At 43.1% G+C, this 26,027-nt stretch overlaps 1 protein-coding gene across 8 annotated transcripts in view; it reads right to left on the minus strand.

Annotated features, from left to right (window-relative positions):
* The window catches only part of MAEA (macrophage erythroblast attacher, E3 ubiquitin ligase), a 112,787-nt gene that overhangs the window by 68,744 nt on the left and 18,016 nt on the right, over nucleotides 1-26,027 (minus strand). For all 8 annotated transcript variants that reach the window (XM_027826180.3, XM_027826178.3, XM_007063698.3 and 5 more), the window contains exons 2-3: nucleotides 17,397-17,579; nucleotides 32-235 (exon numbers count right to left, since the gene is read on the minus strand). In XM_027826180.3, the coding sequence (XP_027681981.1) occupies nucleotides 32-235; nucleotides 17,397-17,579 (387 nt within the window). The remainder of the gene's footprint in view (nucleotides 1-31; nucleotides 236-17,396; nucleotides 17,580-26,027) is intronic.

Raw genomic sequence — 26,027 nt, forward strand, 5'->3', positions numbered from 1 at the left:
GAATCTATATAGAACAGAAGTTGGTACCAACCTCAATACCACTCTGCCTGGCTAGTTTTACAGCTGTATTGTAGTAACCACAGCGCAAGAGATGTTCCACCATCATGCGATCCATACGTTTTTTCTTCCACATGTTGGCAGCAGCTGGCTGGTCACTGCTATGTTCTTTAAGGTGCTCAATCCTGCGTTTACAAAGTTTTGCGCTCTCATCTTCAGCCTGGATTGATTCAACTGCCTAAATTTAAGAAAGAATTATCCAATTAATAATTAAAGCAATTTCAGCTGCAGGGAATAATGACTTTTAAAGCAATATATAACCTTTATTGTACAATATGTAGAATGTGTACCAATCCAACAAACAAGATTACACATTGCCCAGAACAAACAAAACAAAATCCATATAGTAGCCTATGAGTTACAAAAGGTTATTTCACTAAGATAAGTAGAAAAATACAACTGAACTGGTAAAATTATGTACAGGAAATTTCAAAATCGAGCTTGGCCTCATTGAAACTTCTGGGTGCTACTGTAGTATAAATCTTTCTCAGTTGTTGACCTGAATTTACAGGGCTAATTTATTATGGCTTGCCAATGATCCGACCAGAAGATACTTAGGTTCTTGTCCTAAATTCAGGCTACAGAATCAGAGAACATAGGGAGTTCAATGTCTTTTACGGACCCTCGGGATGCATGGCAAGGACACACACACTGATAACAAAACCAAATTTTTAATATCTTTATTAAAATAAATGGGAGAGTAATCAAAGCTATAAGCCACAAAGAAGTAACACAGTTCTATAGTCCCTGGTGGTAAAATCCCTTTTCTAAAAGGCTACTTAAACTAGCACACTCACATCCTTCCTTGGAGACTTGATAGTGGGAGACAGAGGATGAGCCTCATCTCTAGCATGCCTAACAAGTTTGATGGTCCAGGCTCCTCAATCCCAAGCTGGTAGAGGTCAGGATCGAGTGTTGAGTAGCTAAGCTATATTGCAGAAGCTGAACGGATAGCTTAACAGAAGATAACTGAAAAAAGGAGCAACCCCTCTGCATGGCAGTTTGCCCTTTTATAGAGTCCTAGCACTGTCCTGAATATTTATATTAATGCTCAACCCTCCATGCCCAAATCTTATTTCCTCACCCACTTAAATCTTCGGGTACGCTTACTCTATAGGCTAGCATATCCTGACAGGTTAATATCATATTCATACATATTAATATTGATGATCTCATCCTCAAAACCATTACCTTTGGCCTACACCATTACTTCCATGTTCTGCAGTCTACCTTGTAGTTACTGGTGTGTTCCAGAATTTTGCTAAACACATTCAGTTCTCCATTCAGTTTCCCAAAGTCAAAAGGTGTAACCGGTAGGCCAGCGGTTCTCAAACTGTGGGTCGGGACCCCAAAGTGGGTCCCGACTCCATTTTAATGGGGTCGCCAGGGCTGACTTACACTTGCAGGGGCTCGGGGCTGAGGCCCAAGCCCGAGGGAATCAGCCCTGGGCAGCGGGGCTCAGGTTACAGGCCCCCTGACAGGGGCTGAAGCCTTTGGACTTCAGCTTTGATCAATTGGGCAGTGGGACTCGGGCTTTGGCTTCCCCACCCAGGGCAGTGGCACTTGGGCAGGTTCAGGCTTCGGTCCCTGCTCCTGGTGTTGTGTAGTAATTTTTGTTGTCAGAAGGGGGTTGCAGTGCAATGAAGTTTGAGAACCCCTGCGTTAGGCCATTTATCTATGCCAAAGGTTACAAACTAACACTTACGCTACTTTGCTCTAGCTAATTATACAGGATACAGGCCTGTAGGTTCCTTGCATTACAGCCAAGTATAATGAAGTAATGTGTACTGGAATTATTCAATACAAAACATAAACCAAGAAAATAATATAATCAAACCAATAAAGAAAATAGATTGTATAATATAGCAAGCTAGCCCCATGGGCTACAAAATGGAAGAAATGTAAATGTGACCACTTTAGTAGCAGCTGCCACCATGCCTTACTATTCATACCCCACCGTAAGTTCCATACAAGTTTGTTGCCAATGGATCTCAACAGTTGAAACCCATTAGTCTTGCACCTATGGTCTGCCCTCATTTCACCCTCCCCATGCAGCAATGCTGCTCTTCAGGGGACTGTTGCAGAGCAACCTGTACGGCCTCTCCACTTTTGCTTTCTTTTGTCCTCTTACAGCAGTAGAGCTATGTATTGGGACTTGCACTAATGGACTGAGAGAGATGATTTGGCCCTCACAGCATCTTTCAATCAAGGATCTCAACTCAGTTTGCGGTCAAGTCTCAGTATCCTTGTTAAATCAGTAGGAATTATCTTTATTCTACAACACTCGTTAAGGACTTCTGCAGACTGTGTCCTGCCTCCAGTGCTCCTGGCAACATGGGTCTACTGCTGGAATCTTTTACCTACTAGTTTTACCTTAAGCAAGCCAGGATGACAAGTTTTTCCCAGCCACTCTTACAGAATGCCTAGCTCAGAGAGTCAGCACAATGAAAGCCTCTTTCCACAACAATACTATTTTTACCACATAATCACACTCTTCTCTCCCCCATCCTATCACAATTAGATGGCTGATTAATCATGCTGCATGTTTCACTTAGCAATTAATTACAACCACATTTGCAACTTGAGGCTAGGTACTTATGACTGCTGCACATTACACCAGTAGCCAATTCAGATCCCACAAAATAAGTCAATGTGCATAACCTGACAGCAGTTTTATTTGCTATTATGTATTATAATGAAATCTCTCATTACTAAGAATGGGAAAGCAGCGGGTAGAAGATGCACTGGTTTAAACTGTCTAGTCTCTCTCACCTAAAGCCCCAGTTAAAGAGAGCAATTTCATGCTCTCAAGTGGAAATCCATGAGAATTCACAGAGTATTCATGGGAAGGTCAGTTTTGGAATGCCTGGTCATGGGCCCCAATTGCAGTGCATTAACAGAGCCACTAAGAAAACTTCCCTAGTTCTTGTCCACACTAAGCCTGGCTCTAGTTCAACCTGTTTTATTAATCCAAACTTTAAAAATCCTCATCACTCCTTAAGAGAAAAATGGTTCACTGTAACTGAGGTAACTCCCACTCACGAGGGTGTTTCATTTTTACTACAGAATTTTTCAGTGTAGGGTCCAAGACAATTTAAAGAACAAAAAACCCAAACAGACTCTTGGTAAATAAGTTGTGAGCACTTCCTATTTAGCAAAAGAGGATGTTTGTCATAAAAAAAGAATTTTGGCTTGACATTAAATTTCTGAAGAGGAAATGGGTCTGAAAAAACAAGATTATTTTGAGGCAAACATGAAGGCTGAACTCTATACAACTCACCTGAAAAGATGTATGCATCTCCTTGGTTGAATTTACCTTGGAACCAGAGCTGCTGCCATTTTGATCCCCTTGTCAGGACTGTTAGGAGAGGGGACACATACTTTCCTGGGCCTCTCTGCTGCAATTTTGTGGATGAGGTAAATTCAGGGAGTCACTGATGGGAAGTGTGGTCAGCTGGTTAAAGGGGTAGGCATGGGAGAAATGCATGACTCTGGCTTCCCCAACAGAACCAGTGACATGAATACCAGAGATGTCCCCATAGAGACATCAAAAATGTGGACTGTTGAGAGCTAAGGAAATCAACCTAGAGAGTCCCTTACCAACATCTCAATAGTTTACTGGGTCCTTGCCTGAACATGTTCTTCATCCATGGCCTTGCATTTAAAGACCAAAAGGGGCCACTGTTGGAAATGCAAGTAGCAACAAGTGACAGCCTTGGCTGTTTACCTTGGATGAATGTCCCTCAGGCTACTGCTTGCCTTGACCTTCACCATGAGTAAGTGTAGGGAGAAGAAAAGCTGGAAGGTACCATTTGTCAATTCTCTGCTAGTGCTCCCTAGCTCTACATGGGTTTCTGCTAACCAGAGCAAAGGAAGTCTAGCTAGCCCTTCTCCAAGCTGGTCTGAAGTGTGAGAGGGCTTCCCCCACCACAAAAATATAACAGAACACATGATCCAGGAAGCAGTGCAGGTTTTCCCTATATGCTTTGTCTGTCACACTGGGATCAAGCAAGGGCTGCAAGAGGACATGTTTGGCTGTAGTGCAGGTAGCCAGGAATTAAGTGGATTAGCCCAAAAACACGCTCAAAAGTTGGACATAGATCAAGCTTAACATCCAACTGCACCAGAAAGTTAACTTTCATGGTTTCAGTTTTTAAGAGTTTTATATCCAAGGATCTGCAGCTCTAAGGTATCTAAAGAGGCAGAACCAAACTGGCAGGCTCTTAAGCAAGCATTATGTATCCTTGAGCTAATGATTGATATCTGAGTTCTGCCTGCAAAATAAATACCAAGTTCTCATCCATAGACATCAAAGCACATTATGAAGAAATTAACTATCATTACCGCCATTTTGCAAAAGATGAACAGAGCCACAGGAGGTGAAGTGAAAGCTGCGAACCAGCTGAAGATCCATTTTAGGATCTGAGAACCCTTCTTCAATGAAGAAAGAAGAGTTTACCTGTCATGCACACATCCCTAGACCCTGTTCCAATGCTCAGCCCTTAAGACTGTGGGGAGTGAGTTCAGGGAGCACATGACGTGGTTCATGTGACTGCAGGTTGCAAGGAGCGCCTGACACAAATAGCAGCTGCAGTGCCTAAGCAGTGAGACCACCATGAAAGGACCCAGGAAGAGGCTCTTGACAGTAGTCAGAAAGTGCTGTGTTATCCCCCGTCCTAGATGTGGAAAGTACAAATAATACAGCCCTGTTAAGGGTTCTGTATTATTTTGAACCTTTCATGTATTCTCTTAATAAACCTGCCCAGAGGATGTGCAACGTCTAGAGTCCTTTGGTATTAGTCAGACTGTCCTGCCCACCAATTTATAGCAGCCTTTAACCCACTTCAAAAAGAGAAAAAGAGTACTTGTGGCACCTTAGAGACTAGCCAATTTATTTGAGCATAAGCTTTCGTGAGCTACAGCTCACTTCATTGGATGCATACTGTGGAAAATACAGAAGATGTTTTTATACACATAGACCATGAAAAAATGGGTGTTTATCACTACAAAAGGTTCTCTCCCACCCCACCCCACTCTCCTGCTGGTAATAGCTTATCTAAAGTGATCATTCTCCTTACAATGTGTATGATAATCAAGGTGGGCCATTTCCAGCACAAATCCAGGGTTTAACAAGAACGTCTGAGGAACAGTGGGTGGGTGGGGAGGGGGAGGTTTTTGTTCAGGACAAAGTGACAGACTAAATCCTGTCAGATCTTGAGTCAAGGTCTGAAGTTTGAGATGGTTTTCATTTGACTATCAGTACAAAGTATGGACAGTTCCCACTACTGAAATAAGCAAGGCCGGGAAAGAAGATCTTCAGTATCAAGCAGAGGTTTGAGGACAGCTCTATACGTAAAATGCTGCACCGGTGCAGCTGCATCGCTGTGGTGCTTCAGTGAAGACACTACTACGCCAATGGGGGAGCGTCTTGCGGAGGTGGATTAACTACACTGACGGGAGAAGGTCAAATTTGACTAAAGAACTTGTAGAGACTAGATCAAGGGGCTGCTGCGGATGATACCCTGGCAGCACCCCCTTTTCTTTTATGAGGAAACTGCAGCATCTCTGTTGGCTGCAGCGGTGACAGGATGACAGGAAGAGAAAGGTGATGTCTCAGAAAGGTGTGTCCCAAGATACATTGTTGTTATTCTTCAGTGAATCTCCAGCCTGGCTACTGTCTATCATATAGAAGAGAATAGTGGTCATGCTGTGATTCTTTGTAGCATGAGATACTGGGCTCTCATCTAATCTTGCTACTTATTCAAATTACATTCCAGATTCTTGTGTCTATTTTGTAATTAGATTTTTGGGGAAGACAGTTTGTGCTCTAAAGTTATCCGAACAAATGTACAGACTGAAAAGGACATCTCTTTTCCTTGTGCTTAAGTCAAAGATAAAAGTGTGTTCTTTTGCAGCCTCTACTACAGCTTCATCGATAGATACATAGATTCCAAGACCAGAAAGGACCATTATAATTCTCAAACTTCATCACACCATGACCCCACTTCTGACAGACACACACACACACAAAAAAAAAAGACTACACAACCCCAAGAGGGGAGACCAAAGCCTGAGCCAACCCGCCCAAGCCCTACTGCCCCACACGGAAGGGAGGCGGCAGGGAGGAAGGTGGTGAAACCCTTGCTCTTCAGTCCTGGACATTGGGGCTCGGGCTTTGGTCCCAAGCAAGTCTAACAGCAGCCCTGGTGACCCCATTACAATGGGGTCACAACCCACTTTGGGGTCCTGACCCACAGTTTGAGAACCGCTGAACTAGTCTGACTTCCTGCATAATATAGGCCATAGAGCTTCCCCATACTAATTCCTAGAGCATGTCAGTTATAAAAATATCCAGTCGGTTTTAAAATTGCCAGTGCACCACTTGCAAACTGAAAAACAGATGCACAGCTGGCGTTGATGGTATCTTGCTGGAGCTGCTAAAATGCACTTTTCCCTGTAGTGGAATCACTTGTGGCCATCTTTCACCTGATGTAGAGAACTGGAACCTTTCCAACCGCCTGGAAGGGCAGTATTGTAATCTCACTTTATATGGGCAAGAGACTATGCAGTGAACGTTAGAGAGAAAGAACAATCATTTTGTTGTCCATGCCAGGGAAGTTGTTTGTGCATATTCTGCTAGCGCATTTAGAGCCCCTGCTACATTGGAAGCGTCACCTCCAACAGACAGGCTTTACAAGGAACGGGTTCACATTAGATGCCATTTTGGCCACCTGCTTGTTGTCACAGACACATCATGAGTTCAAGAAATATGTAGCGTATATTGATCTTAAGGCTGCATTTGATTCAGTTGATCGAGTCATGCTATGGAAGGCCTTAAAGGGCATAGGTGCCTCAACCACTCTACTGGACTTGATTAGTGAGCTGCATAATGGAACCACTGCCCATGTATATCTGGGGAATCGGATGTCAGCACATTTTAAATCAGTATCTGGCGTCAGGCAGGGCTGAGTCTTGGCCCCTGAACTCTTTTGCTGGGCAATGTAACATTCTGTCAGATCCATAGATTCATGGTCAGAAGGGACCATTATGATCATCTAGTCTGACCTCCTGCACAACGCAGGCCACAGAATCTCTCCCACCCACTCCTGAAAAACCTCACCTACGTCTGAGCTATTGAGGTCCTCAAATCGTGGTTTAAAGACTTCAAGGAGCAGAGAATCCTCCAGCAAGTGACCCGTGCCCCATGTTACAGAGGAAGGTGAAAAACCTCCAGGGCCTCTTCCAATCTGCCCTGGAGGAAAATTCCTTCCTGACCCCAAATATGGTGATCAGCTAAACCCTGAGCATATGGGCAAGATTCACCAGCCAGATACCCAGGAAAGAATTTTCTGTAGTAACTCAGATCCCACCCCATCTAACATCCCATCACAGGCCATTGGGCCTATTTACCATGAATATTTAAAGATCAATTAATTACCAAAATCATGTTATTCCATCATACCGTCTCCTCCACAAACTTATCGAGTTTAATCTTAAAGCCAGATAGATCTTTTGCCCCCACTGCTTCCCTTGGAAGGCTATTCCAAAACTTCACTCCTCTTATGGTTAGAAACCTTCATCTAATTTCAAGTCTAAACTTCCTGGTGGCCAGTTTATATCCATTTGTTCTTGTGTCCTCATTGGTACTGAGCTTAAATAATTCCTCTCCCTCTCCAGTATTTATCCCTCTGATATATTTAGAGAGAGCAATCATATCTCCCCTCAACCTTCTTTTAGTTAGGCTAAACAAGCCAAGCTCCTTGAATCTCCTTTCATAAGGCAAGTTTTCCATTCCTCGGATCATCCTAGTAGCCCTTCTCTGTACCTGTTCTAGTTTGAATTCATCCTTCTTAAACATGGGAGACCAGAACTGCACAAAGTATTCCAGGTGAGGTCTCACCAGTGCCTTGTATAACGGTACTAACACCTCCTTATCTCTACTGGAAATACCTCTCCTGATGCATCCCAAGACCGCATTAGCTTTTTTCACAGCCATATCATATTGGCGGCTCATAGTCATCCTATGATCAACCAATACTCCAAGGTCCTTCTCCTCCTCCGTTACTTCTAATTGATGCGTCCCCAGCTTATAACTAAAATTCTTGTTATTAATCCCTAAATGCATAACCTTACATTTCTCACTATTAAATTTCATTCTATTACTATTACTCCAGTTTACAAGGTCATCCAAATCCTCCTGTATGATATCCCGGTCCTTCTCTAAATTGGCAATACCTCCCAGCTTTGTATCATCCGCAAACTTTATTAGCACACTCCCACTTTTTGTGCCGAGGTCAGTAATAAAAAGATTAAATAAGATTGGTCCCAAAACCGATCCTTGAGGAACTCCACTGGTAACCTCCTTCCATCCTGACAGTTCACCTTTCAGTAGGACCTGTTGTAGTCTCCCCTTTAACCAATTCCTTATCCACCTTTCAATTTTCATATTGATCCCCATCTCATCCAATTTAACTAATAATTCCCCATGTGGCACGGTATCAAATGCCTTACTGAAATCTAGGTAAATTAGCTCCACTGCGTTTCCTTCATCTAAATAATCTGTTACTTTCTCAAAGAAGATCAGGTTGGTTTGGCACGATCTACCTTTTGTAAAACCATGTTGTATTTTGTCCCATTTACCAATTACTTCAATGTCCTTAACTACTTTCTCCTTCAAAACTTTTTCCAAGACCTTGCATACTACAGATGTCAACTAACAGGCCTGTAGTTACCCGGATCACTTTTTTTCCCTTTCTTAAAAATAGGAACTATGTTAGCAATTCTCTAATCATACGGTACAACTCCTGAGTTTACAGATTCATTAAAAATTCTTGCTAATGGACTTGCAATTTCGGGTGCCAATTCCTTTAATATTCTTGGATGAAGATTATCTAGGCCCCCCGATTTAGTCCCATTAAGCTGTTTGAGTTTCGCTTCTACCTCAGATATGGTAATATCTGCTTCCATATCCTCATTCCCATTTGTCATGCTACCATTATCCCTAAGATCCTCTTTAGCCTTATTAAAGACTGAGGCAAAGTATTTGTTTAGATATTGGGCCCTGCCTAGATTATCCTTAACTTCCACTCCATCCTCAGTCTTTAACGGTCCCACTTCTTCTTTCTTTGTTTTCCTCTTATTTATATGGCTATAGAACCTTTTACTATTGGTTTGAATTCCCTTTGCAAGGTCCAGCTCACTTTATCCCTACATGTTCTGACCTCAATAAGGTAGCTTTCCTTGCTGATCCCTCCCATCTTCCACTCCCTGTATGCTTTCTGCTTTTTCTTTATCACCTCTTTGAGATGCTTGCTCATCCAGCTTGGTCTACAACTCCTGCCTATGAATTTTTTCCCCTTTCTTGGGATGCAGGCTTCCGATAGCTTCTGCATCTTTGATTTAAAGTAATTCCAAGCCTCCTCTACCTTTAGATCCATAAATTCTTCAGTCCAATCCACTTCCCTAACTAATTTCCTTAATTTTTGAAAGTCAGCCCTTTTGAAATCAAAAACCCTAGTTGCAGATTTATTTTTGTTAATCCTTCCGTTCAGTTTGAATTGAATTAGCTCATTATCACTTGAGCCAAGATTATCCCCTACAACCATTTCTTCTATGAGGTCCTCTCTACTCACCAAAACCAAATCTAAAATGGCATCCCCTCCAGTCAGTTCAGCAACTACTTGATGAAGGAATCCATCAGCTATCACATCTAGGAAAATCTGAGCCCTATTACTATTACTAGCACTCGTCCTCCAGTCTATATCTGGGAAGTTAAAGTCTCCCATGATCACGCAGTTTCCATTAGTATTTACTTACTTAAAAACATTAGAAAGGGCTCTATCCATATCCAAATTAGATCCTGGCGGTCTATAGCACACCCCAAGCACTATCCCAGGGGAGGCTCTAATAGTTTTCTTCCCCAATGTAACTTTTGCCCAGACGGACTCTGTCTTATTCATTCCAACACTTATTTCTTTACATTCTACCTCATCATTGATATACAATGTTACTTCACCACCTTTACTTCGGTCTTTCCTAAACAGCACATACCCTTCAATACCTGTAGTCCAGTCTTGACTACTATTCCACCATGTTTCTGTTATCCCTATAATATCTGGTTTCACTTCCTGCACCAGTAGCGCTAGTTCCTCCATTTTGTTATCTAGGCTCCTCGCACTGGTGTACAAACATCTTAATTTTTGTTGTTAGGCCTCGCTCACATTCTGTACCCTATTAGGCACGGTCATTCTACAGCCAGTATAACCTATTAGACTGGTATCCACACTGCCCTTCCTCCTTATATACATTCTCCTACCCAGGGCTGTATCCTTTCTTACTTCGTTTTCTTCCCTCTCAATGCTAAAATCCGGCGTGGAGATTACCTGGACATCTCCCAACCATCTCCCCCAAATTCCTAGTTTAAAGCTCTCTTAATCAGTTGTGCCAGCCTCCATCCTAGAAGTCTATTTTCTTCCCTACTCAGATGAAGTCCATCCCGAGAGATCTGTCCTCTGTCCATGAACGCCTCCCAGTGGCCATACATCCCAAAGCCCTCCTTATAGCACCACTGCCTAAGCCATAGGCATTAAATTCAGTGATCTCTCGCTCTCAGACCTTGACTATGCAGATGATGATGTTCTTCTAGTACAGAGCCCGAACAGGTTTTGCAAGGCACTCCAGCAAATAGAGGAGTTGGCCAAAGTTGACCTCCATATTTCATGGTCAAAGACAAAGCTTCAAAAGCTAGGATCAGGTTCACCTGCGACTCCAATCTCTGAATAAGGAAACAGTCAAAGCAGTTTCCAGCTTTTGCTATTTGGGTTCTATACTCACCAGTTCCTCCAACTCTGACACAAAGGTTCTCCATCAGATTGGCACCACAGTGTCTGCCATGGGTCATTTATGAGAAATATAGACTCAACATCATCCTAGCACAACCACCAAGTTCAGGATCTATTCGAGCTGTATCCTCTCTATACTGCTGTACAGTTGTGAAACATGGACACTGTGTTGCTCAGATTAGGCAAAGATGGAGGCTTTCCACACAAAATACCAATGTTACATACTGGGCATTCATCACGCAGACGTTTATGGTTGCTCTAGTTTACAGACTACCGGGGCTATTGTCCGCAGCTGGCATATCGCCAGAATGCCACAAGACGTTCCAGTGAACATAATTCTTTGAGTGGCTTGCAACATCTGGGATAAAATTCCACCAACCAAGACATGGAGGCGGCCCAGATCCCCCCCTACATGGGTGCATCAAGTCTATTCCGACATTGGATTTTCGGCCTGTCAAGCCCTTGCTGCTGCACAGAAACAGAGCAAAAGGCGAACGATCGCTAGAGCAGACTCACTGACTAAGAAAAAGATGAGGAGAAGGAGAAGAAAAAAAAAGTGATGGAGAATCCACCATGATCTTTGGTAAATTGTTCCAACAGTTAATTACTTTCATGGCAAACAATTTACACCTTATTTTCAGTATGTGTTTGTTTAGCTTCAACTTCCACCATTCGGTCTTGTTATACCCTTTGTCTCCAAGACTGATGAGCCCATTATCAAATATTTGTTCCCCCGTAAGAAAAGGAGTACTTGTGGCATCTTAGAGACTAACAAATTTATTTGAGCATAAGCTTTCGTGAGCTACAGCTCACTTCATTGGACGCATGTAGTGGAAAATACAGTGGGGAGATTTTATATACACAGTTATAGACTAATCAAGTCATCCCTCAATATTCTCTGTGTTAAGTGAAATATAGTGATAGACTCAAAGAGCTTAATCCAAGATATGTTTTCTAATCCTTTAATCAGTCTCATAGTTTTTCTCTTAACTCTCTCCAACATTTATTGACATTCTTCTTGAACTGTGACTACCAGAATTTGACACAGTATTCCAGCAGTGAATGCGTGAGTGCCAAATACAGAGGAACATAGCTGGTCTACTCCTAATGGAGAGTCTCCTGTTTATGCATTAAAAGGATTGCTTTAACTCTTTGGCTGCAGTTTTGCACTGGGAGCTCGTGTTCAGCTGATTAGCCACCACTGTCCACCAAAGTTTTTCAGACTCACTGCTTCACAGGATGGAGTCCCCATCCTGGAGATATGATCTACATTTCCCCCCTAGATGTATACATTTACATTTAGCTGTATTAAAAAACATTGTTTGCTTGCACCCAGTTTACCAAACAGTCCAGATTGTTCTGTATCAGTGACCTGTCCTCTTCATTACTTAACACTCCCCCAATTTGTGCGTTTGTAAACTTTCAGTGATGATTTTGTTTTCTTTGAGTTCATTGATACAAGTGTTCAATAGTGCAGGGCCAAGAACAGATTCCTGGGGGACCCCAATGGAAACACACTCATTCGACAATGATTCCCTATTTAATGTTACACTAAGACCTATGAGTTGGCCAGCTTTTAATCCAATTAGTGTGGGCCACGTTAATTTTATATTGTTCTAGTTTTTTCAAAATGTCATGTACTACCACATCAACCGCCTTATAGAAGTTTAAGTACATAATATCAACACTGTTACCTTTCATCTACCAAACTTGTAATCTCATCAAAAGGAATATCAAGTTAGTCTGACAGGATCTATTTTTCATAAACCCATATGTTACGGGATAGTCTGGCCCTTAAGGGGAGTCCTTCCAGCCACTTGGCATGGTTCTAAGAATTTTGGGTGGTCTGTACACAAAGCCTGAGGAGCTCTGGATATAGAGGAAAGGGATGTCAGGATCCCTTCTAAATGCCACTTCTTCCTGTTACTATATCTTTAAGGGCCTGGGACATGGAGCCTTTCAGAGAAGTGGGACAAGATTGCCCTCTTACCCAGCCAATGAAGAATGAACTGGGAGCATAAATGCTGCCTCCTCCTTCATAGCAGAGCCGACTAAGGTGGCTCCTGCAAGGCGCTGAATTAACTATCAGCAGACACCAAGAGAGGGCTACCAGTCCACACGTTCAGAGGGTTTAAGTAGGGATAGATGAATTAGATAAAGTATCACCAACCTCCATGAGGAGAGCTGCGGTTCCTGCCATGAGAAGAGACTTAAAGACTAAGGCCTGGTCTACAATATAGTTAGGTTGACATAAGGCAGCTTAAGTTGACCTAACTCTGCAAGCATCTATACCCATGGTGCCCAACCTTATCACGTAGGAGGACCACATAAACCTAAGCACAACTTCGTGTGTGCGCCAAACAGATTCTACATATTTTAATAAGCTTTAAAGTTACCTGTATTGATTTATATTTTAACATTAGCTTGTTTCATAAGTATTTAGATAGAAACAACCTATGTACAGTACTGTCTATTCACAACTTGTGTAAACTAAAATGATGTAACATGATGACAAAATACTAATGAATCAGCTGTTAGTATATTGCGTTGAAGCAGGCCGTGAGCCTTATGAAAAGCTCCAGTGGGCAGCGTATGGCCCGCACAGTGGGCAGCGTATGGCCCGCACAGTGGGCAGCGTATGGCCCGCACAGTGGGCAGCGTATGGCCCGCACAGTGGGCAGCGTATGGCCCGCACAGTGGGCAGCGTATGGCCCGCACAGTGGGCAGCGTATGGCCCGCACAGTGGGCAGCGTATGGCCCGCACAGTGGGCAGCGTATGGCCCGCACAGTGGGCAGCGTATGGCCCGCACAGTGGGCAGCGTATGGCCCGCACAGTGGGCAGCGTATGGCCCGCACAGTGGGCAGCGTATGGCCCGCACAGTGGGCAGCGTATGGCCCGCACAGTGGGCAGCGTATGGCCCGCACAGTGGGCAGCCCGGTCTACACTAAAACGTAGCTCCCACTGATTTAACTCACCCACTAAGCTGACTTAATTTCGCCTCCATGAGAAGTGTAGTTCTCAAGTCGATGTAGTTAGGTTGACACAGCATCAGTGTACACACTGAGTTGCTTACATCAACTGTTGCTGCCTTTCCGAAACTGTCCCACACTGGCCGTTAAATTCATGCAAACGCTCTTGGTGAGGATGTGCACTGCTGACACAAGGAGCGTAGCATGGACATGTAAAGCTGATTCAATTACTGCGGTGACTGTATCTCAACATAACTTAGGTTGACTTAATTCTGTAGCACAGACTTGCCCTCGTAGAATGTTGTAGGAACTTGAAATAGAGCTTAGAGGGCAGGCTTCAGAGGAAAGCTTTTGTTTATTTGGGACTTTTGTTTATTTGGGACTTTTTGCTCTGGCCTTTTTTGTAAGAGGTTTTGTAATAAACAAGCCCTAAGAAAGGTATTATTGAATCAAGAGTGACAGAAATGGAATTATTGGCTTCCTGAGAAGGGAAATTGAGGCAGGGAGTACTTGCAACTCCCTATTAACGCCACAGAGGATGCTACAGGGCATGCAGAGCCTACAACACCATGTTGAGTGGGATTAATTATATTACCCTCCTTTAATTCTTTATTACTCGAGTCCCATATCAGCCTCTCCATTATCTTGCCTAAGGGCAATGTCAGGATAACAAGTCTATCTAATTACCAGAGTTATCTAGATTACTCTTTTTAAACACTGGCACAACATTAGCTTTCTTGCAGTCTTCTTGAGTATCTCCAGTGTTTTGAGTCTTATTGAAAATCAACTTTCAGAGCCCAGCCAGCTCCTCCGCCAGCTCTTTTAAAACTCTCGGATGCAAGTCATCCAGACCTGATGATTTAAAAATCTCTAACTTTAGTAGCCACTGTTTAACATTCTCCAAAGACATTAATGGGATGAAAAGTGTGTTGTCATATATGACATTGTCTCCCAACACAAATTTCCCTCTAAATAAGAGCAGAAATATTAAATACTTTTACTTTTCCTGCATTACTATTGATAATTCTACCATTTCCATCTAGTAATGGACTAGTGACATTGTTAGGATTGTTTTTGTTCCCAATATACTTAAAAAAATCCACTATAACTCTTCATTGATTCACAGGCAAGTTTGCAATGCGAATTTTCAGGTGAAGACGAGTATTCTTTGAGTGGCTATCAACATTCCATGGATGAAGCCAAAAGTAGTTCTGATCACCAAACTGAATGCCATAGATGTGAAAGCAAATATCAGAAACTTTAACAAGATATCACATCACCCTCTTCCAGAGAGAGCCATAATCTCGAGTTGTCTAGCAATTCTAAGGCTTCCATTTCAGAACAGATGGCTGAAAGAAGTGTGCTCCAAGAGATTCCCCCCAGTAAGCTTTCACTACCAACGTTATCCTCGTTCTTGGGACATTTAAAACTAACCAAAAACAGGAAGGCTCTCGGGGCAGGAAATTTCTTTCTTTCGGTTTATACGGAACCCAGCACAAACCTAAATTGGGGCCTCTGGCTGCAACTGTAACAGAAAGAATGCAAAACAACAACAACAAAAAAAAAACCACACACAACAACAAACTACTCCACACTCCCTTTGGAACACTATCTTTTTGGATGAGAAGGAGAGGACTTCTCAGATTCCCAATCTTCTATTCTGATCTCTTCTTAAATAAAGGAACTGGAAATACTGATCTCATAAAGGAAACATTTGCTTGTATGACCATTTTGGGGGAGTCGACAATCCCTCTCACCTTCTCCATGCTTGGAGAATTTACTTTTAAAATGACTTGCACAAGAAGCATAAAAAGAGAGCACAATATATGTTATGAAGACCAGAATAGGTGAAGGAGACCAAATGTCCTTTTACCCATACTAAAAAAGGATGGGGGAATTTCTACATTAAATATCCATATAATTTCAAACTTGGAAAACTCGGTGGTGACTTAAGAATTATTAAGTCTGTAACATCACTAGAAGCTAACCAGGAAAGCTGGGGAAATTCTTTAGTCAAACTTTGGTATAAACAGACAAACCAATTTAACTTCAATGCTTAACCGCTTGGAAGAAAGGATATCTTATGAAGATTCAACACCTTTACACCACTATCTATTCCATTCCAGTGCGAGACTTCATGATACATCTACCAAAGCCCTTCTGCCTCCACCAGAAATCTTCCTGCAAAACCAGGGAGGACAACATTTGACATTCCTGTTACTTATGAAAGTAAAGCACCAAGCAGGAATTTTTTAAAAAGCCACCACCCCCTAGTCCTCCTTTATACATCATAAGTCAGGAACAGTTTGCCAACCCAAGTATTAAAAGACCCTTTGCAAGTTACCTTTTAAATATACAGTTGGACCAAAAAAATAAAATAAAATAAAAAATAGAGAACCAAAAAGCCACCTCCCATGACAAATCAAGCAGATGTCAGAATGTTATTTTGAAGGTTCACTTGCTGCAGTCTTCTTGCAAGGCTCTACAATGTGTGCTGTAAACTTATTCAAGTCTCTAAAGAGCACGCCTGTTCTCATAATGCTCATTTGATCTTTTAAAGTGCTGCTCCAAAGTATGGGGAGCAGAACCTATTCTCATTCTTCTGCTATATTTCTGAGGTAGAAATACAAGAGTGTTGATTTGTCTCAGACTGAAGAGGTAACATTCCCATTGAAAACAGGGATTTAGTATATAGTACATTTTGTAGGTCTTGGACTTACAATTTGTTCTTCTTAAATGGGCAATAACCCAAAAGAGGCAGAGGCTGAGACATTGCTGAACTATACCCTGACAGATTTTAAAAAACTGAACAGCTACAGCAAATAAAGTTTCTCTCACTATTTAGTGTTTTCTACCAGCACCATCCCAATCTATGAATTTAATACTCATGAGAAGTATGTAATTGACAGTTCTGGAAACTCAGCATTATCCTGTCAAAATGCTTCAGCTTTGACCTGCAAGAACCTCCTCTAGGGTTTAGAGGGTAGCTCAGCTTCTATGCTCTTCCCATCCTTAGCCTGTCCCCCAAAATGGTCAACAAATGTGCCCATTAATATAATTTTAGTGGTGATGTGATGCAGATACCTCTCTGCTGGGAAGTGGAGTGATGCAACCAACTCACTTAACTGCTGTTACCTCTTCTGTGGTAACTTCAGTCTCCAGGACTGTCAGATAGAGAAGCCTCATCTACTGGTTTAGATACATAAAACAAGTCTCAGATGGCACGTAGCACTTCTGTGCTGGCTATTCAAAAAAGAGCCTATTTTTTAATATACATATTTCTCCTTTAAGAGATTTAGTGATACTAAATCATGGGACACGAAGTCAAATTTCATAACCACAATGAAGCAAGATACAATCACTTTCTGCTATTTGCTTTACAATATAGCTTTAAAGGCTCTCTCTAGTGCCATTAATATTTATTTCTGGACCACAAGAATAAAAGTGTGGGGTAACTTAACACAGTGACAGAGGTAATCTTCTGAAATGAGAAATGAAGATATAACAAACAGTAGAAATACCAGTTACCTTTCTTTTCAGAACACTGAGCTTTTCAACTACTCCATCAAGGAGACTAACAACTGAATCCACAGCAGGACAGCTACTCAATGTCTTCTCCAGCTCTGCAACAACCATAGTAACGTGGCTCGTCTCTCGATCAATATTTTTCTGTGCAGCACGAAACCGTTTGTTCAGTGTTTCATAAGGTACCTAAAATAAAAATTGTTAAGTATTTAGCATTCATGTACTTAAATAGACACCTCTGGTAGAGAATTTCTGTTGAATAGTGGGAAAGTTATTTGAGATAAAATAGTTAAAAAAAATTATATATATATATCAATTGATGTGCAGTGCCTCCCTTTTGTGCCCAAGCTGAGACACATTTGAGGGCCTATGTTTTCAGGAAGTGCTGAGCATCCACCCTCTGAAAACCAAACCCCTTTTAGCTGTCTCAGGATGCACACCCAAATTCACTAGTGAGTTTGACTATCTTGGGCTTGATCTCCCTATGTTTAGTTCCCATCCATACAATGGTAGTTACAGTTCCTTTCCCCCACCCTGTGTCTCTTTTTTCGATATAGCATGTAAGCTTTTTGGAGCAAGGACTGCGTACGTAGAGCACTTAGCACAATGCCACTCCCCCCACTTTCAACTGGTGTAGCCACTATACAAATTATAATGGAAGACTATTGGATATTTTTCAAATAATAGATAAAAGTGAGGAGAGATCTGTTTGTGAACTATCTAAGCAGAAAAGAAGCCAAATTTCACTCAGTATAGAAATTAGCACATACCAAGAGTAAATGGTTAGATTAAATGTAATAGTTAGATTAACAGTAGCTTTCTTTTTTTTTTTTTTTTCCTTTTTTTTTTTTTTTTTTTTGAAATATGGAAAGCCATCTAAAACATTTCCTTCCCCAAGTTTCTCTACAATTTTCTGTGCACACTAAGTGCTTGTTGTAGGGTTGGTATGGCACTTACTGGGGGCCAGAGAGGTGCCTCACAACTCTGGGTACTACCTGCCCTTAGCATGAGGGAGTCTTGTCTGTGCCTGATGTGAATCAGCTTCCTGATTCCACCAGCCTGTGGCAACACAGGTCTCTCAGATCTCGCTGTCTCTGTACAGTTAGTAATATGCACACATCAACCCAAGTCCCCTGAGCATACATCGGGAAGGCCCACAGAACTCTCAGATCCTCTATTCCAGGGGTTTTCAAAATGTGGGTCAAGGCTGGCGTTGGACCCGGGCCTAGCAAGTCTGAAGCCCAAGCCCCACCACCCAGGGCTAAGGTTACATGCCCCGCTTTGGGCTTCAGCTTTGGGCCCCCGCCCCGGGGTGGCAGGGCTCAGTCTTCGATCCCCCATCCTGGGGTTGTGTACTAATTTTTGTTGTCAGAAGGGAATCATGATGCAACTAAGTTTGAGAACCGCTGCTCTATTCCGTAAGGAACAGTGCATAGATTCAATTGGGGATTACTACTCTGCTTAACACACAGCATTTAGATATATTTATAGTGAAAACAAAAATATGTTTATTATCAAAGAACAGAGATTCAAGTGATAGAAAGTAAGACTACCAGAAACAAATGGTTACATATAAAACAAAATTATGGAACAATAACAAAAAAAGTATGCTTTCTAGAGTCTAAATTTAACTCATAAGACATTCTAATTTCCTTCAGAACAACTTACCCCATTTCCCCGCCCCAGCATTTTCAGTCAGGATGACCGAGATCCCTTTTTCATGAGATCACATCCAGTGGCAGCTTTTCCTCACTAAGCGATACCAGTGGATCTCTCTGCACCCCCAAATATATCAGACCAGACCTTTTGATCTTCACCTGAAAACAGGATTCCCCCTCCACCTGCTGTTTACCTGTTCCTGTTAATTTCCATCTGAAGTTTCACATGCTCTTCATTAGCATTTGACTGAATACGCTAATAGACTTCTATTATGAGACACACAATACACAACGGTCCACCAGGGAGATAAATGTCTCCCATCTGTGGTGTGGAGGAGAAGTTTGTCGCAAAGCATGTTACCTTTACCTTTGAGTTACCTGCCTTTAAACTACAAAGCCTAGGGAACATAATTTTCAATATATATATATATATATATATATATATATATATACACACACACACACACACACACACACACACGCCTTACATATTTTCCATACACACATTTTGCAATGAATAGGATAACCAGTGTCATATAGGGCTTCCTTAGAGACCTTACATAACCCTTTTGGGTGAACCCAGAGGATCCCTGTACCCCTATGTCCCCACCAGTAGGCATCAAGAGGTTCTTGGGTCACAGTTCTCAATCCATTTTTAGAAGAAATAACCATTTTAATGCATATTTATAAACTTCATCCATGCAGAGCCTTATAAGGACTTTGCAAATAAGGCTCTGATCCTTTAAATGCCTATGGGCACAAATCTCAACTACTCCAATGGAATTTTCACATGTGGAGCACTTCTAGTTTGGATATTCTATGATTCAAGGGTGAGTGAGTTTGGACCAGGTGGAAAGTGTGCCAGATCTCATGTCTGACATTCTTTAGATAGCATCCAGAAGAAATCAAGTTCCTGGCACTAGTTTTACTTTCTGTAAAGTATTTTAATAATTAAAAAGTCAAAATAAAGTCCAAGTAATAATTAGGCAGTGAAGGAGTTAACTACAGTTATGGTAATAAGTTTGACTCTTAATATCACAGAACAGTCACTGAGAAACTGCTGGAATGAGAACACAAAGCAACAACAGCATATTGGACAACACAGCACTACTGAGAAGGCAGATGCTGTAATAAGCATTTAGAAGATTTGACGAGTGTCCTGAAATCCAGGGAAAATTAGAGAATCATTACAGTCTAAGATGGTGTCACACTGGGCTGTAAACAGACTTAAAGATGAAATAGTTGCACTTAAGTAGCTCCTGTTAAAGGCAGTCGCTATAGTGAACAGAGGGGTTGTTAGATCTTAGGAGTAGAGAGGAGTTAAGAAATAAAACGTCAATGGAACAGGACAGTATGTTTTTATCCTGAAAACACAAACATAAAATACTTACACAAAACAAAAAATAGCAGTTTGTTGACAAGAGAATTGTCAGTATAAAAGTAGGGGACATATTCTGCATCACAAAGCAGGCTTCAAGCCCATACAGCGAGTGGATCACTCCAATATAGGTAATGAAGGGCCAGAGAGGCAGTTTCCCTATACTACTCCAGCATAAATGGCACAAGTAAATCTAAAACAAATCACTATATTCTGTAGAATTTTTTTTCACTTGAATCATAGAATGTCAGGGTTGGAAGGGACCTCAAGAGGTCATCTAGTCCAACCCCCTGCTCAAAGCAGGACCAATCCCCAACTAAATCATCCCAGCCAGGGCTTTGTCAAGCCTCACCTTTAAAACTTCTAAGGAAGGAGATTCCACCATCTCCCTAGGTAACGCATTCCAGTGTTTCACCACCCTCCTACTGAAAAAGTTTTTCCTAATATCCAACCTAAATCTCCCCCACTGCAACTTCAGACCATTACTCCTTGTTCTGTCATCTGCTACCACTGAGAATAGTCTAGATCCATCCTCTTTGGAATCCCCTTTCAGGTAGTTGAAAGCAGCTATCAAATCCCCCCCCTCATTCTTCTCTTCCGCAGACTAAACAATCCCAGTTCCCTCAGCCTTTCCTCATAAGTCATGTGTTCCAGTCCCCTAATCATTTTTGTTGCCCTCTGCTGGACATTTTCCAATTTTTCCACATTCTCCTTGTGGTGTGGGGCCCAAAATTGGACACAGTACTCCAGATGGGGCCTCACCAATGCCCAATAGAGAGGAATTATCACGTCCCTTGATCTGCTGGCAATGCTCCTGCTTACACAGCCCAAAATGCCCTTAGCCTTCTTGGCAGCAATGGCACACTGTTGACTCATATCCAGCTTCTCGTCCACTGTAACCCCTAGGTCCTTTTCTGCAGAACTGCTGCCTAGCCATTCGGTCCCTAGTCTGTAGCAGTGCATGGGATTCTTCCGTCCTAAGTGCAGGACTCTGCACTTGTCCTTGTTGAACCTCATCAGATTTCTTTTGGCCCAATCCTCCAATTTGTCTAGGTCCCTCTGGATCCTATCGCTACCCTCCAGCGTATCTAACTCTCCTCCCCATTTAGTGTCATCTGCAAACCTGCTGAGGGTGCAATCCAAACCATCCTCCAGATCATTTATGAAGATATTGAACAAAACCGGCCCCAGGACCGACCCTTGGGGCACTCCACTTGATACCGGCTGCCAGATAGACATGGAGCCATTGATCACTACCCGTTCAGCCCGACAATCTAGCCAGCTTTCTATCCACCTTATAGTCCATTCATCCAGCCCACACTTCTTTAACTTGCTGGCAAGAATACTGTGGGAGACCGAGTCAAAAGTTTTGCTAAAGTCAAAGAACACCACGTCCACTGCTTTCCCCTCATCCACAGAGCCAGTTATCTCGTCATAGAAGGCAATTAGATTAGTCAGGCATGACTTGCCCTTGGTGAATCCATGCTGACTGTTCCTGATCACTTTCCTCTCCTCTAAGTGCTTCACAATTGATTCCTTGAGGACCTGCTCCATGATTTTTCCAGGGACTGAGATGAGGCTGACTGGCCTGTAGTTCCCAGGATCCTCCTCCTTCCCTTTTTTAAAGATGGGCACTACATTAGCCTTTTTCTAGTCGTCCGGGACTTCCCCCAATCGCCATGAGTTTTCAAAAATAATGGCCAATGGCTCTGCAATCACATCCGCCAACTCCTTTGATGTGCATTAAAATTAATGTGGTTTTTATACTGTACAGTTCAGCTACAGCTAAGGAGGGCACAGGGTAACTTAGGGCAGGGATTCTCAATGGTTTTCTTGCTGAGGCCCGCCTCAACATGCTATAAAAACTCCAGGGCCCAGCGGGGGCGGGGCAGATTCAGGGCCGGGCGGGGGTTAGAAGAGAGAGACGACCCCTTGGGCATAGGCATAGTTTGACTTCTATGGGGGGCGGGTCCAAGGGCTGCAGGGGCTTGGGCCAGCTCCGCACAGCGGGGTCCAGGAAGGGAGCACCACCTCCACCCCCTGACTCACCTCAGCAGGCTACCCAGCCTGTCTGGATTGTGGAGGGATGCAACAAAAAAAAAAAAAAATAACTCAGAGGGGGACTCAGCTCAAAAAGTTTGAAAGGTGTCAGGGTGCAGGCAGGGGGCAGCTAGGGGCTGCGTACAGTGAGGAGTGTAGCTCAGGGTGCCGGCAGGGGCTAGCTAGGGGCTGTGCATAGGCAGTGGGGGTAGCTCAAGTTGCAGGGAGAAGGATAGCTAGGAGCTGTATGCCAGGCGGGCTCACGCTGCAGTGGCTGCTCCCCGAGGCTCTGCCAGCCCTAGAGCTGGGTCCCCCCAACCTGGGTGACTCTTACCAGCTACATGAGCAGTCAAAGGGGGCCAGGAGCAGAGTAGCCGCCACCAGCAGCAGACAGGGGAATGCCATGACTGCCCGCTCCATGGCACCACCAGCCAAATAAGCAGCTGCCCTGCGCTGCCTGGCTCTAGCTTCCCATCTACAACCTGGCCAGAGGGCTGAGCATCAGGGGGGCTGGAGAAGAGGAGGAGCTGCCCCTGGACTGCCACACTCTGGGTAAGGCACTGCAGTTTGGGGGGGGGGAACACTCTTGTGCCCCCCAATTCTGCCTATGGGCTCAGGGCTTCTGCCCGCAGAGAGCTGGAGCTCCAGTCCCATGCAGCTCCCAGCCCCTTGCTGGGCTTCAGATGGGGGGTGGGGGGAGCGGGGCGGCAGCTTCAGACTTAGTGCACCAGGTTTCAGGAGTGGGGCCCCCCAGGGCCCCTGAAATGGCTCACGGACCGCTGGTTGAGAACCACTGACTTAGGGGACAGTGGAGGGGTGGTTGAAAAGGCAGCTACTTGCTCTGTGCTGGGGCAGGGAAGGTGTTGCCAGGTCCCAGAGCTTCCCAGGACACTGATTATGGTTTCAGCCCCTTAGGGCTGCTGGCAGTCTGTGCAAACTAATGCAGTCCTCAGGGTGCAGGGCTGGATCTGGATTGGGAGAGTGCGTTAAGCATCCTTTGCAAGGATTCCTCCCCCAATTCTACTCTAAGTCATGCTGTGCACTCAGCTGCAGCTGATCTGTACATACCACATCAAAAACCCATGTTATTTTTAAAAGTCCAAAACAATTCTGCAGAACTGTTTTTGATTTACTTGCACCCTGTCTGTACAAAATGCTGTTTGGGAGCTTTTTTGCAGCACAATCTTTTAGAAGCAAGTACTATTGCCAAACCTAACCATTCAAAAATCATGAGTGACCTCAACAGAAAAAAACCCAAAACATCTTTCTAAAATAATAAATTGCAAGCTCTTTAGTTCCCTTCTGGTTTCTGAGCTATGGAGACCATGTCAGTCACATTTTCAAACTTTTCTCTGCAAATATGAGGGCTGGAACTTTCATTTTAAAAAAGCTGAGATTCTCACTTGACTCCAGGAATAATGACTACATCAAATGTGAATTTTGAGATAAAATAATGAATCTGAATTTAAAAAAAAGGAAAAAACCACCACCATTTCTTTCGTAGCGATTTGTCCTGCTGGCTGACTTTTACAAATCTGCATCTTATTTCTTTTTCATTTCAAGAATATATGGAAGGATATGAAGTTCAGAAGAAAAATGTTGCAGAACCTGTTAATGGGGCATGCAAGGTTATTATTTATTATTATTATTATTATTAACAACAACTGTGGAAACACCCTACCACCAGTAACAATAAGGAGAAATTCTACTTCTCTCTCTCATCACGTTGAGGTCAGCACCTCCACACTTTAGATATTCAGTCTAGTTGAGAAATAATATATTTACAACTGAAAGTTATGTTGTTTTGAGCGTATTTGACAGTCCTTTAATTTCGAGAGCCACCCCTCAGACGCATTTGTATGAGTCCAATTCCAAAGCCCATTTTTCCTCTCTTTTTTGACTTTTTCAAATACATCTATAGGCACCCAAGTCACTGCTCTAGCATTTATCCCATAAATTAAAACACACACAAAAGGAATCAAACAGAGACTGCCGGTAAATATATCCGCCTCAGCTCATGCTCTCCCCAGAAGCCTTGGACGAGGAAAAGAGATGGGCTTTACAACATGTCTTGGGAGATTAAAAATCAGAGTTCTAGTGGAGTATGACAGAGTGCTGGGAACCAACAGCTGAGCCACCACTCTGGTCACTGAAACACCAATTAATTCCCCCCAGGGTGGACCAGATAGGATTAGATTAGAATGGCCTGCTGGAGGACTAACAAACAAATTGGCCCAGGTATAAGGAAGCACAGGAAGGAAGTGCAGGGAAGAGAGAGGCAGGCTAGCAGAGCAAGAACCAAGAAGGATCTCTAGGTAGAGATCTCCTCCCTCTCCTCAGCAGAGGACAGAGGTGAAACTGAAAGCCTACATAATTATAGTGTATGGATCTGTAAGGTGGTGGGAAGAACAAATGTAAATAAATTGCACGGAGGTGTCTGACAACTGAATGTCTCGGAGGCTGCAGAGAGAGCAGAGGACAGGAGTGGGATGCACCCTGCCACACCTAGTAAGGAAACCAAGTTCCACAATACAGTACACCCTCAAAGAGAAGACCATGCCAGCAGCTTCCTTATTTATAATGAGGGGAAATCTAGCTCAGATGCTTCTACTGATCTGCACTCTGGCAGTATGCTATAGGAGGGATGATCTCAAGGTCTAACCACATGGACAGCACATTACAACAATCTAATCTGGAGATGAGAAAGGCATGGATAATTGAGGTGAACCTTGCCAGAGAGAACCGTCACAACCATCTTGCCAGGCCTAAATGAAAAAAAGTGCTTGGCCACAGCTGCTACCCAAGCACCGAGTAGGAGCCTAGGCCCTACCACCACCCTCAAGCAGCGCGTCTGTTTTACAAATGGCGCTCTTACACTCTGGCAGGCATGCAGATATACACGTCAGCCAAATCTTCCAGCTTCTTCCCCCACTCCTCCTGTCTGGATTGAGTCACAGCCAGAAAACTTTTCATCCAAGCCTCAATTTCATCTAGGCACTGGGTGTAGCATTTCTCCACCCAATCAGGGAAATTAACACACTGTAAATAGATGTCCTAGACAGCTCTTAAAAAAAAAACCCCAAAACAAAACCCCAGCCTTAAAGAAAAAAATAAAAATACCAAAGCACTGTCCCCACCCCACCCCCCGCCATTTGTGAAACTGTCCTGGAACACTTAAGAGCTTAAAAAATCCACTCACAAGTAGCAAGGAGAAAGTTTTCTGGTGTTGGTGGACTGGATGTGGATGGGAGAGTTGTCTCTGCAGCATTTAAACTTATTTTATTAGGTTTAATAAGTGCTACATTTCTAGCCCTTTATTGTTGAAGGCAGCATTCCAAATGTTAATTGATGCATTGTTATCTGTCTGAAACGGCAGTTAAAACAGTTTAGTGTCTCTGTTGTGGATCATAGCTTTCCCAGACAGCATAACAAAATTGACATCATGTAATTGTGTCCATTTCTCTCAAAACAACCCTTAGAGAAAGCTAGGAGCTGCAGTAGAGACATGTTCCCACCCTCTCACAAACACACAAAACACATATGAAAATACATTTATAC

Source organism: Chelonia mydas, chromosome 4 (genome assembly GCF_015237465.2).
Source record: "Chelonia mydas isolate rCheMyd1 chromosome 4, rCheMyd1.pri.v2, whole genome shotgun sequence".
Lineage (NCBI taxonomy): Eukaryota > Metazoa > Chordata > Testudines > Cheloniidae > Chelonia > Chelonia mydas.